Source organism: Acanthisitta chloris, unplaced genomic scaffold (genome assembly GCF_000695815.1).
Source record: "Acanthisitta chloris isolate BGI_N310 unplaced genomic scaffold, ASM69581v1 scaffold19913, whole genome shotgun sequence".
NCBI classification, from domain to species: domain Eukaryota; kingdom Metazoa; phylum Chordata; class Aves; order Passeriformes; family Acanthisittidae; genus Acanthisitta; species Acanthisitta chloris.
The window spans coordinates 841-14948 of record NW_008666823.1 but is presented as its reverse complement, the minus strand read 5'-3'; the positions used below and the strand labels follow the sequence as shown (position 1 = coordinate 14948).

The following is a 14108-nucleotide window of genomic DNA, read 5'->3' as shown; positions in this document are numbered from 1 at the left end:
TTTCAGGCAAGTACAATGATTCCTTAATAAAAGCCTCTAGTTAGGGCTCCTTCTTTATTATTTATGATGCTGCTACTTAAAATGAAAGGTTAGAATATGCAATGCAGAACACTACTGCTGACTGACAGTACCACAGAAGTCACCCTCTTCTCCAGAGACACTAACCATCAACACAAAGCACTTGTACTAAAAAAGGGACATGACAAAACCACATTTTACCTTTACTCAAAAAACCTTTGTATCCCCTCAGTTAAACCTGTAGCTAGAGTGTGGAGCAAAGTAACTGTTTACATTTAAAAAATGGATCCTTTAGAGTAACACAGCTCTCCTCATTCTCAATCACTTGTGTCTGAAAGACCCAGACTTGGTTTTACTTATGTTTTACTAGAAAAACAGAACTATAGCTTCAATTTGGGTTCTTTTGCCTCCAAAGCCTTAGTTGCTAGTTCAACTCTTTCTTTTAACAAGGCAGTTTCTTCAGCACTTTTTTGGGCTTGTGCATGTTTCAGTAAGAAGTGGGTAAGGAAGAGTTTCAAGCTTTCCCGTAGCATTCCCAGTTTGGGGTTGTCAGATACCCTGGAAAGACACAGATCAAAAATATTATTTAATCTTCTACTGTTTCAGAAGTTTCTTGATTTTCTTTATCTTCTTCAAGTAGAGACGTAGAAATAAAAACTCAACCTATAAAAGGAGCCTCTCTGAAGAGGCTTTGAAATTACTGAGAAGTCTACATTGGTTTGGAAAGAGTCCAAACACACTCAACATACAACTGGCCCTCAACAATACAATGGAATATTGGAGCCTTAGACTTGCTCTAACAATTACATTACAGCAAAAAAACAAGGCTTCTTTGTGTTGGTGCACAACAGTAGAAACATCACCAACTGACTTCTAACTTGAGTGGATAAGACCTGGAACACCACCAAGTCCTAAGCATCTCCAAGGATGGAGATTTCCCAGCCTCTCCAGGCAACCCTGTCCCATATCAAAAATCAGATTTTTCAGACAATGTTGATTAAAAAACGCCCATTTTAACCCCCCCCAAACCTCTCCCTCATTAGTATTACTTTATTTTTTCTTCTTACACTAAAGATATCCTCTAGCAATGACTGCTGGTACAGTGAATCCCACTGCACACAGATGGTAAAGCAATAAGGGAAACAGGTAATTACAGAGCTCTGCTCATGAAATTCCTACGACCAAAATGATATGCTGATTATCTGGAAGCTTTATTTTGTATAACTCTTACAGCTGCATCTCTGTCAGAGCCTGTGCCAACACACAAATGATACACTTCCCCCACTCAGCCAGGAGAGCTGACTTTTTAAGGGTTGGAGAGCTGATATGTGGAAAAGGCACTATGTAATTCCAAACAAAACAAGCAAACTTTTTATCTTCTTAATTACTACTCAAGGCTTCCCTGTGGATCTCTCTGATCACTTACCTCATAAAAATATCAGTAAGTTCTTCAGCATCTGCTTTGATTAACAGCATGCTTAACACTTGTCGCAAGAAACGGACTTTGGGTTTATCTAGTTCACTGAATTCAATTACCTGGTAGGCAGAGAGGGAGAATTAAGATTAATTCAAGTATGTCAAACAGCTGAATTCTTGTCCAAATGAACAGCTTGTAGCACACCACCTGGCCTCCACATACACCAAGTCTTAAGTTTGGCACTGAACTAGCTGAGAATGCTGCCTTCCAAAGCCAATTAATAAGGACAGCAGAGAGCCTCCTAAGGAACAGAGTACCAGAATACCAGATATAATTTCTCAACTAGATAAATACTTCATTAAAAATCCAGTTAACTGCTTGTTTAATAAATTTCAGTTATTCTTCTAATAAAATCCCGTGGACTCCCCATTCTGAAACCCAAGTGCTCAGTAGATTTCTTTCTTGTCTAATAAAAATCAACATCAGCTAAAAACCACTGCACAAAATCTACTGACCAAATCTGTTAATGAAGGGGCCTCAATTCCAACTCTGGATACTCTAAGGAAAAATAATCTTACAATTGCTCTAGATGCAGAACTGTAGAATTTCTGTATGCCTGGGTCACCACAGGTTCCCTTTTCCCCAAATGACTGCGTTATCATAATCAATTGGATTAATTTGGTAATAGCCCAGGTAGCATAAACATCTAAAATACCAGCTGGGTAACAGAGAAAATACATCATAGAATCATAAGGTTGGAAGAGACCTCTAAGACCACTGAGTCCAACTATTAACCTGCCACTCTGCTGTAACCCCTAAACCATACTCTCCAGCATCAGAACCAGACATCTCCTAATCCCTTCCAGGGATGGTGATTCCACCACCTCCCCAGACAATCTAATCCAGTGCCTGACCACCCTAACAGTGAAAAACTTTTCCCTAACATCTAATCTGAAGATTCCATAGAACTAGCAAATGCAAGACAAGCCCAAAAGTATTTGAAAACACACTGACCTTGAGAACTGAGAGTGGCAGCGATTTTGTCCTTATTAAGTGAGCCAACAGTGAAACCAAGTTGGAGTTGGCAGCAGCTGTCAGGTTTTCCAAGTCTCTGATTTTGTCCCAAATACTAAACTGAAACGTCACCTAGGTGTCAAAGGTAAAAAAATATCCTACAAATCAAGCAGCTGTTTAAATGAGTAACAACACAACAAACCTTTTGACCTTCTATTCTTTATGACCCTCTGTTAATTAACAGAAATGCTTGATCAGACTGTTCCAATGCATAAAGCAGAAGAAAACAAACCTTCTGCAGTAGTTATTTTATTTCCTATTCAGATCTGACCATGAGCATGCTTTACTGAATGCCAAGCTATACCAGCAGAACTTTTCCTCAGATCAAGATCCTAACAGGTATTCAATAACTGTCTTCCTAACCACAATTACGACACTAAACCAAAGAAGCAACAGATTTTTCTTTACCTGAAATCGTCTTTCATATTCACAAAACTTGTTAGCCAAAAATGCATAGAAGGGGTTGTATGTCTTCTCCTGTAAGCAGCAGTAAAGGACAACATGAACTATTTCTCTCTCCTGATTATCCTTCAGTCCAAGCCTAAAATTTAGCAAGAGAATGAGAATCATTTAATTAGGAAAAAAAAAGTACTGCTACAAAGTAAGAGCTACTGTCAACATCATAGAGCAATACTTTAAAAAACCTCCAAACATCACATTAATTGTACTCATTAGGAAGTTCTTATGAAGTCTTTAAAACACTAAATGGACTCAAACCTTTAAGACTCTGTGCTAAAACAGTGTCCTGGGTATGGCAAATGTGGAATTGCTGCAGTATTTTGGGTGTTGACAGAGTGGCTGCAAAAGCAAAACCTCAACAGACAGAAGAGGAATGATACAAGTGTAATCCCTCCCTGGGGAAGGAAAGGTAGCCCACTTCTTGTCTGCAGCTCTCATGAACTAAAACAGAGGAGAGGGCACAGTTACCATGACTGTGCCTTTGAACACAGCAGTGGCAAACACTGCTGCCTGGTACACCACCACAAAGGTTAAATAGCAAAACAACAACTGCAGGACCCCATAGCAGTTATCTCACACTTGTACCTATGGTCATGGGAGGAAAAACAGCCCTTGGAGCAGTATAAGCCTACTTAGAGAAACATGTTCAGGGCCCTTTACTTCTGTGCTACTTAGGGCTAAGAAAATATTCCAAGATGTTTTTCCTACTTAATTGGTGATAAGAATTTTTTTATCTCTAGGTCAACTCCACGCTGCACAATACTTGAAAATCATTTTTGTCTGTTAGTGGCCTAAGAGGATGCAGTCAATGATTTCAAAGCACCTTAAAAAAATGTTAAAAGCCTGAAGAAAACAGTATCTATGAGTACTTATGTTGGCTGCTCCAAGTGTGAAGGCCAAGGACCAAGCAGCCTTCCCACTTGAGCAGCTGACCAGTCCAAAAGAGTGCTGAGACACTTTGGCAGGGAATGGTAACTAACTTGCAATGCACTTGGTCTGTGAATAATATGATTTAACTCCCAGGGCTGCCAAATGCTTGGCAGCATTAAAACCAATTAAAATGAAAAATGCTTCCTATTATAATCTGAAAAATATCAAACAAAATTCTTCTCATTGCTTCAAGCTCGAGTTTCATATGGCATTAGTACAACTCAAGCTTACTTTCTAACCAAGTTTGACTCCACTGGAACTTGCCCTACCATCTGTAGAGTAGTTTGTCATTGCTTGATGCTAATATCCCTTGTTTGTACACCTCCAGACATCTGCTTTGCATTTGATCACAGACACACCAGATTAACAGAGAAAATACTGTCTTTCAGCCAAAACTCCCCAGAATTTAAGGTTTTACAATAGGAAAATCTGGGATGATTTCTAGGCTGATTGTTAATGAACACTGAGAACTCAGAAGTTTGCTTCTCCAAAAGAGACCAGCACTGTAAGTGTTATGTCTGTGACATAACTCACCTGCTCTCCCATCAGCCAAGTTCCATCCGATTTTAGGACAGAGCAACAAAAGGTGTGTTGTTTTTTTTTTCACAAATAAACAGGTTTTCAGCCACCAGATACGTATTTAATGGCTGACTTCGGAAGTTACATTGCAAGCACTAGCTTGGCACACTCTCCTTTTCCTTGTTTGTCATCACTTCTATCATGACTTGCTTATTTAGGAAATACTCCTGCTGCTAGACAGTTGTAACCAAGTAACAACACTTGGATACTCAACTTCGTTCTTATCTTCACTTCATCACATACCTAGAATTCCCCAAAATCAAAACTTTCAAAGTCCAGGCTCTCTTTTACTGCTGAGCTTCATCATAAAGCATGTACAGATCTCATTACCCTGATAATCTTTGGTAAAAATTCATGAGTTACAGTATTCTCACGGACTTGTATGATTGCTTTCAGAATTTCCAGCTACAGATGGGGTAACTGCCTGTCTATCACCAGCAGAGGCTTGTCTCTAAGTAGGTTAGTTATCAACAGCTGAAGCCCAAGACCACTCCCAAACCCACCTTTAGAAGTCAGTTCTAACTATTTTAGCAGATACAATCACTTTGTAGATACTCACTATCCTGAATTACACATCGCACTAGAACAGGATAGCTGAGGCTTTTACAAGTGTCAGTATTTTCTGAGATGTAAAGTTTCTCAAATTCTTCATCTCTACACAACAGCTTTGAAAACTGCCTCTCCTTCAAACTTCAGCAGCCTTCACTCCCTCTCCTGAGTGGAACTGTGGTTTGTGCAGGAGGTGTGGCCCTCCAGCTCATGGAAGCAGATCAAGTCTCACTTTCTCCTCTTTGTCTCCAGTGATGTTTGCAACCCTCCCTTTACACTGACACTTGTGCAGTCACAAGCTGAGCCACTTCAGGGAACTGTTCTGGCTTCAAACTCATTACTTGCTTTTGCAGTAAGGCAGAGGACTATCAAAAGTATAGCAGTCTGGATTTTAAATAGTTTAAATCATCCTTTAACCACACCACAGCCCTAGCAACAGACGAATCAACAAGAGTAGTTAAAATATTTCTATACATGCTCTTCCTCGTGAGACTGACATCAAACACATGAACATAAATTCCCATACACTCTGGAACACAGTCACACTGAAGTTAATTCCTTCACTGACAATTCTGTGTACTTTCCATTATACTCTACCAGATGTGGGCAGATTTGAGAATGCCTCTCTCTGAGTTTGCTGAATAAAATCCATTCCAACTTACACCAGGCAATCTGCAGAGAGTTTTCCTGCCAAGCCTCTATGTATTCAGATTTGTGTACTAGTTTAAATAGCACAGATGAGAGTCAAGCCCAATTTGCAAATTGAGCTACCAGGTCTTGGCAAAAGCTGCAGCAGCAGAAGCTAATTTCTTTTAATTGAACAGTCCATATTAAGATATTGGAATGACTCCATCAGAGTCTTAAATCCAAGCTGTGTTGTGCAGAAGTGGCATTTAATCAAATATTAGTTGACTTTATTACAAAGTCTGTTTTGATTTGGTTAGCAAATTAAATAATTGCGTGCCATCCTGGTAAGACAATTCCCTTGAATTACAAGGCTGCGACAGAAAAGTTCAGACCTGATCTCTCCCCTCCATCCCTGTTACTACAGACTTAAAATTAATATTCTGACAAACACAAAGAATAGCTTAGTTTGAGTTTTCCCCTGGTCACATCTTCTTCTGAAGAGCTGTCTGTCAAGGGATAAAGAAACTGGTCTTAACATGAAATGTGATCCTGGAGCAAATCCAAAGCTAATAAATTCTGCAAGAGGGAAGTGGAGGTGCTAGAACACTTATCAGGTCATGCAAGTATGGACAGAGACCTATGAGATGGCTTAACAAGGTGGTAAGGAGTAAAGGAAGTGGTAGCAGCACAGAAATCCAGCAACAAAACCAAGAGATGATCTGCAGAGGCCTCTGGTCTGCCTCTGCAAGGAAGCAAGTCTGCAACATCCCTCCATCCAGCTGGGATACACAGCTTCAATGCAAAAAGCTACAGACTCCTTACATCTGTAAGGAAGAAGCTGTAAATCACAGCTATAGCCATGAGGGACAAGAACAGAGGCTACTCCTTTCCTCTCACTGCTGGTCAGCTCTACCTACCTTCTTAGTCCTTACACCAGGGATCTGCTCCCTTTTCCTCCCTTTTTACCCTACGTGGATCCCTAGCACTTCTTTTAATTGTATTTTTTCTTTTAACTAAATGCTCTTAAGCCCAGACCAGCAACGTTATTTTTCCAACCCATTTCATGCTGTTTTTAGTTCTGGACTGTCTTCTGTGCTAGTCTGTACTTACTTGAGAAGCTTTTCAAAAGCATCCATGAAATCTTCACTTGTCATCAAGACACAAAAAATACTTCTCCTGATGTCAGTGTTCATTCTCTGCTTACGAGCGAGCTCCAGTATCTTTGAACTCACCTGAAGATAAAATCATATGCTATTTTATTTATGCTTGATTTAACAGAGCTATTTCTGTGCAGCCTTGAAAAATAATGAAACTCTCCAGTAAACTATGAATCAGCAATCTAAAGGTCCTGAGCTTTTGTCCCAGAGGCACGAGCATCATCAGGAGCTTTTTCAACTACATATTTTAATCTATTTTAATCGTGCCAATTATTTTTAAGACTTGCTTCCCTAATATAAGTCATCATGACCATCTCACCAAATTAATTCTAGAATCAGCTTGGATATATGCCACCCACAGACAGATAACACTACCTGTCAGAATCCATACCAGCAAATCCACTGTTAAATCGAGTCTCTTCTTTCACTTATTTCTCAGGGTAAGAAAAAATAAGCTATACCATAATATTTGTAGTAATAGCTCTTATAAAGCACATCAGTACAACATTTTGAAAAACATGAGAGCAGAATTTATAGTCCAGAAGCTTAGTCTTACAAGAGTCCAGGAAGGTTTTTTTGGTGAGCTCCGAAATGAACTTACTTCACCTATGGGAAGAATATGAAGAAGATCACAACCACTCAGACTTGTAACTAGCATTGCTTGGATTTACCTTTCCTACATGCAGTTTTTGCTGAGTTTTGCTGTTTGTATCCTCAATCATTGGTGCCCCACTCCAGGATGAGCCCACGATCCACCAGCGACCAACCCGATCGGCGCTGAGGAGAGATTCCAGGGACACACGGAGCTGAGTGTCTTTTCCTGAACCACTGCTGCGAACCTGGAATAGCAAAATATAAACAAAAATCAACACAAAAGCTTTTATTTGATGCTCTATTCTTAAAAAAAAGCAACTAAAAACTTTAATTACTTATAATTACTTTTAAATAAATAAGTTAATCTCCATAAACGTCTTCCCATATTGCCTTCCAACCTTTGTTTCAGTCAGCAACCTGAAACAGATTTACAAGCTTCCCATAATGCTGTTAAATACAAAAAGTTGCATAAATCTACGTGTGGAACCTCTTGAATTTTTTAGTTTAAAAAAGAAACAACAAATTACAAAGTAGCCATCTTCCAATCACAAAGTTTGATTAGAACTTAGACATTTCTGGCAGTGAAAATCAGTTGTAGTATCTTACAACCTGGTCAAGATTTTCCTTTTGAACACTTGTGATTAAACAAAGTGACATGACAAACTGCCTTAAGTTTTGTGTAGTTTAAGTAACAAAAATTTTAAACTCTTCTCCTTTTGAACACTTGTGATTAAACAAACTGACATGACAAACTCCCTTAAGGTTTGTATAGTTTAAGTAACCAAAATTTTAAACTCTTTGAACAAAATCAGAATTTTCAACAAAAGAGTCTAGAAACATATTAGGAGGACTGTGAAAATTTAAGAGAGGAAATTCTACAGAACTAGACTACCTGGCTTGTTTTTCCCTGGCCTGTTATCCTGCTATGCACATCCTGCACCTACAAATTACTTTCACACATTTTATACTGGGTTGTTCTAGACAAACTGACCTCTCTGTGTCAAAAAACACCTCCAAACAAAATAAAGAAAAAACATTCAGATTCTCAGAAGTGTCAAACATCATGGGAAAAAAAAGTTTTTTACTATAAGGAAGGTGAGACACTGGCACAGGTTGCCCAGGGATGTGTTGGCTGCCCCAACCCTGGCAGAGTTCGAGGCCAGGCTGGATGAGCCTTGAGCAACCTGATCTAGTGAGGAGGTGTCCCTGCCCAGGGCAGAGGGTTGGGACTAGATGATCTCTAAGGTCCATTCTACCCCCTAAAATTCTGTAATTCCAAAATAATTCTGGTGAAGTTGGGAGTAGGTGCCTGCATCCAAAATCCAGGGAAAAAAAGAATTTGTGCAGAAGAAACGAGTTGATGTGACAATCATTAAACATCCCACAATCTCTTTTTCAAGTACAAGCCTTTGAGGCAAATTCTTTGGCTAACCACTGTGTCCTTTCTCAAACTGTTCTGCAGAAGGCTGTTTCACTGCTTACTTAACTGGGACAAGGAGATAACACTTAATGATCTAAGAAGTGAGTTTTGTCCACCAGAGTTTCAGACTGTTAAATTATTTAAAATACTACTACAGTCCATCAAGCTGACATGCAACACCAAGAATCACTCCTGGTTTAAGAATAACTAGGCTACATATGCCAAGAAATTTCTCACCAGTGTCCTTTGCAATTTCCGGAGTCTTTCGACTGGTTCAGGATCATAACCAGGAATCTTACGCATGTCATTATTCCTTAGTGCCAACATAGTCTCCAGCATAAAACGAACCTATTGGGAGAAGAAATATTTCTGTGGACTGTGTGCTGTAGGTTTATTAAATGAAGTAGAGACTGAAATTACTGTTCTGTGAGAATAAGCAGCTCAGCTGGCAACATACATAGAAATTCAGATGACATTAATACAAATTGATGCCTATTTTAACTGCTATTATATTAATTGGTGTACAGGTTTCAATCTGAAGCTTGATCTGCTAAACACCATCCCTCAGGGACAATTTCTGAAGTGTACAAAGTTAGATAAGACACAAACAGTTCAGTCTCACCCATCACAAGCATTTTTGGTGTCTGTGTCCTAAGAACTAACGGAGCAAAACAGCCAAGAAGAATGCAAATAACTGCATGCAACAACCAAACACTACTGGTAATTTAGAATGTAAACAGAAGGTAGCAGAAAACATTTTTGTAAATAAACCCACATATCCAAGTACTTATTAAAGTCTACTGAGAATATAAAATATTTTAAAACACACACATACCCTAGTCTGATCCTGGAGTTTCTTCTCTGCTGTGCTGGCTTTCTTCTGGGCTTCAGTGATCAGCTCCTTCAAAGCCAGTGCATCATCTTTTCTTAAGGAAAAGCCCACGTTTTTCAGCAGAAACAAAATCAGCTCAATCTCTTTTTCAGTGAAAGTGCTAACAAGCTTTTTCAGAATATCAAAGACCAGCAGGGAATGAACCACATGGAAGTTATACAGATGAGCGATCAAGGCGAGCAGATTTTCACATTCTTTCCCTTCAGCATCACTTTTACAGAGTTCATCAAATTTCTTCACCACAGCTTCCAAAAAGTGAGCACCGACCTGGCAACAATTCCATCAAGGGAAAAAAAACAATCCAGCAGTCAACTCTAAGTAGATTTCACAGACATCTGTAAAACATTCATTTTTGGGTCACTGCCATTATTAATTTTAAAGAAATACTGTTGCTCCTCTCAACCAATATGGATGTTCTACATTTACAGACACAAATATCTAAGTGGTGTGATGTTTTCTTAAAACTATACATTATTTACACCTTGTATATGACATCCAGTTACCTTTTAAAGCCTGTGCAAGCAAAGTAGATGTTATGAAATTACAGTACACATACATCAGCATTTGCTCTCACACTTTTCATGGACACATATTAGCATCTTTCCAGCTGTCAGGCTAGCATGCTAGTCATTCATCCAGAAAAAGCTGCTTGTCAAAAAACCAAATATATTGCTGAGTTCAGCATTCCAGAACAAAATCATTAACAGGAGGACAAATGTTAGTATTATTTTTAAACAATATTGTTAAACAAGCCCCAAAATACCAAGTTTTCACAGCTGCTGAGCATGAGCTTAGGCTGATTTTGAAGTGGGGCTAATTCTTAGCCATTTGTCAGTGGAACAGTTGGGAAAAGAAGTTTTGCAATCTCTGTCTTTCTGAAGAGATTAGTGATGCTAAAGGCTGGAATTGGAAAGCATATCAAAACACAGGGAGGTAATGAATACACTGCTGCTAAACAAGACTCTCCCATTATTATGGTGCTAAAATTTGCTGACTCTTATGAAAACCAGAACTCCCAGCAGCACTACTGACTTGCCTTACAAGCTTTTTCCAGCTTAGGTTTTAACTATCCAGTGACTGCATGAATGTATGAACACAATTATTGGAATCTCAGCTTCTGTACTGCTCAAGCTAATCTTCAATGCAGAGCTATTATCACACTTTCATGTAATGCACACTCTGCATTTATTTCACAGAAAAAACAATGGGGCTTTATAGCAAACTTAGATACTGCAATTTTGGATTCAAAGGTGCTGTGTAACTGAGTCAGGAGGACAGAGGACAGTCTGGATAGCATCTATACATCTCTGAGATGTATTAGTATATCTATATTTAAACCTTATTACTAGGTATTTTGCAATTTATCAACTTCTACAAAGATTTTATTTCTCTTCTTGAAACAGCATTGTAATGTTACATTGTATTTGCAGTCAAAACTGCCTTTCAAGCAGCAAAGAGGGACCAAAGAAAAGTTTAATGTCAAGGCTGCATGGAGAACAGTGCTCCAAGTGCATCCATCTGATATTTAATATGGTTTCAGAGCCAGCATTCAGGCCAATATATGCCAAACCAAAGAACTAGCATTAATACATCTTTTGCACTGAGATGTAGGAAAAACATACATGTAATTTGATGGGAACATGGGGCTGAAACACCTCAGTTTCCTTCCAGATATTTCACTGAAGTTTGCTAAAATCTTCCCTTTGACATCAGTAGCTTCATCTTCCTAACAGTAAGCAAGAGATATTTTCTCTCAGCCATTCATTTGGCTTAAAAACACAAAAGTAAACAAACAAACAAACAAAAATAACCCAAAATTGCCGTGCTTTTTGGAATTTTTTACATTCTGGAGTCACTGATATAACTAGTTAATTCCACTGATGATTTGGTTTAGAAAATAGCTTCTTTCCACTGATGTAAAAAGCATTTCTGTAACCGCAAGACTTTTCTTATCTGGATACACATTGTTCAAAACCAATACCCTCATGTACTCAAGAGAACAGAAATATATTAGTGTAATTAAAGGAGAGCGAGCTTGAAGCTTAAAATTTTGGGTTACTGGATGCAGAAAGATTTTGATGAAAAAAGTGTTTTCATAACTAACCAGCAGTAACTCATGGAGGAACCAAAATCAGATAAAACAACAGATTTGGACCCTTTCACTTGTGGACACCTTGCAAATAAGCTACAAATGCTGATGAGACTCAACTAAAGATGCATTTTAGTGATACACGATCAAAAATTACCAGGCAATTCAAACAAAATATCAAGAAAAACACTCTACAATGTGTATGATCAAGCCAAATTTGTCCCAGCTACAAGAATTACCTCAATTCCTACGTTATGATGCAGAATGCTAACCAAAAGGACGTGCTCCATCACCAACCTCGCAGGCATGGCAACTGCAGTGACACAAGCATTCATGAGAATATCTGTCAGAGTGTCATTCATGTCCTTTCTGCTGTTGGCCATGTAGAGCTCTTCCATCTGTCCACTAATGGAGGACAAATTCGGTTCACTCAACCTATGGAGAAACAAAATGCAGTGCTCACTTTTTCTTCTTTTTACCCAGTTCCATAATTTTCAGTTTAGCCAACAAACAACCTATTCCTTTTCAGAGGAACTAGCCTGGCTTAAGAGAAAGATTGAAAAGATGACTGAAAGGGACCTTTTGTGCTTTTCTGTGTTCACTAAACTAAAAATAGATACTTAACCCTAGTGTAGTTTTAAAAAACATTTACATGGAAAACAGATTAACAGCAGTATTTACAAAGCACTGTCCATGTGCTTATGGTCATGCTGAACAGATTTGCTAAGAAAACAAAGCATTCTTAGCACTTACAACTATGGCACATCACAGGCTTTGGAGAAATTAAGTATGAAAATACTGTCTACTTTAACATATATGGTGGAGCAAATGATTGAACAAACTCTAGTCTGCATTTTACAGAAAACAGACAAAACAATGCCATAGATTTCTTATTTAAAAACACTCTCCAATTAAAACGAGTGTTAATTATTTTTTTGGTTCTTCAGCACTTTAAGCTAGGAAGCCTTGCTCCAACTCAGCCATAGTGTTGGAGAAATTTAATTTTATTTAAAAAAAGAAAAAAGTGGGTTTTTGAGGGCGAGTTAAGCTTGCAGAGGTTTTTTTTGTACAAACATACTCCGACTGACACTTTGTGAATTATACCCAGCACTTGCAGGCAACTGCTGTGTGGAATTCAGCCCAACCTTAAATTTATTTTCTAGATTTTTCAATGCCTATAATGACTAACCTTGAAGAATTTATATCAACAAAGGTAATTATTATTAAGGATAGCAGGCATGATTGCCAACTTAAAATCAGTTTGTGCAGAGAAAAGTCACATCTTTGCCACTTGTCTTTGAATGATGAGCACTGTCACATTGAACCAGAGAGATTAATGACTTTCCTTATTACATTACCTGTTAATGAGGCCATTCACCATTTTCTTCAGTCTTCCCAATTCTTCTCTTTTCTTGTCATCTAGAGTTTCTTGAGCTTTCCTTACTTGAGGGGGAACATACTTTGTAGTACTGTGATTATGAGTCTTACCAGGAAAAGAAGAAAATAAGATACCAGGTAAGACCACTATCTTAAACACTTGAACACAAATATTCATTTAAGATAAATATACCAAACTTTTAGTTGACGATACATCTTACCATCTAATAACCAACACCAAAGTAACGACATACAGAAAAGAAAGAGGCAAGAAGATACCCCTTATGGACCAACTTGATAGCAGCAAAGCCCCTCTTCCTTTTACATGAAATTTTCTTTAAGTTATGGTCATTAAAACCTCACCTCTTAGATCCTGGTTTTACCCAAGTTTTATGCAGCCATAGTGACAGGTTAAGTCAGTGCCATGAGGGCTAAATCACCTGCATGGCCTTCTCTCCTCCACCCGTGGTGCTGTGAGGCATAACACAGGCAGAACCCCTGGGATGATCCAGAATATGCAATTTTACTTTTAATTAGTTATTTATTTAGTTAAGTTATTTAATTAGTTTATGCTGGGGCCTGGCCAGCAGAGGAGCTGTAACCTGAGCAATGGTTAAAGGAATGCTTAAGCAATTAAAACCAAGACACACAAAATTGGTCTTGCTGACCTTGTTTCTGTCTTCATGCATTCCTGTGTCTTCAATCCAACACCTTATAATGGTCTTGTTCTCTCCTGCTGCCAGGGGTTTTAGGTTTAGTTTTGGTTTTACTGCCTTATAGATAAGATAAGTCATCTGGCTAACAAGCTGGGAATAGTGCTGTTGTTTAGGTTCTCATGGACACTGTGTAGCTCTTGTTATCAGTTTCCCAGGATGTGAGAGCAGGATGCAGCTTAAACTTGTAACCTATCCTAAGTAAGAACTGCA

General features: G+C 38.5%; 1 protein-coding gene across 1 annotated transcript in view; it reads right to left on the bottom strand.

Moving 5' to 3' along the window:
• Positions 1–398: 398 nt before the first annotated feature.
• The window catches only part of NOM1 (nucleolar protein with MIF4G domain 1), a gene marked incomplete at its 5' end in the record, with an annotated part of 14499 nt that continues 789 nt past the window's right edge, over positions 399–14108 (bottom strand). The window contains 10 exons of the mRNA XM_009072285.1: positions 399–576; positions 1445–1554; positions 2450–2581; positions 2918–3050; positions 6764–6885; positions 7482–7649; positions 9062–9172; positions 9660–9983; positions 12045–12240; positions 13164–13341. Of these exons, the coding sequence (XP_009070533.1) occupies positions 399–576; positions 1445–1554; positions 2450–2581; positions 2918–3050; positions 6764–6885; positions 7482–7649; positions 9062–9172; positions 9660–9983; positions 12045–12240; positions 13164–13341 (1652 nt within the window). The remainder of the gene's footprint in view (positions 577–1444; positions 1555–2449; positions 2582–2917; positions 3051–6763; positions 6886–7481; positions 7650–9061; positions 9173–9659; positions 9984–12044; positions 12241–13163; positions 13342–14108) is intronic.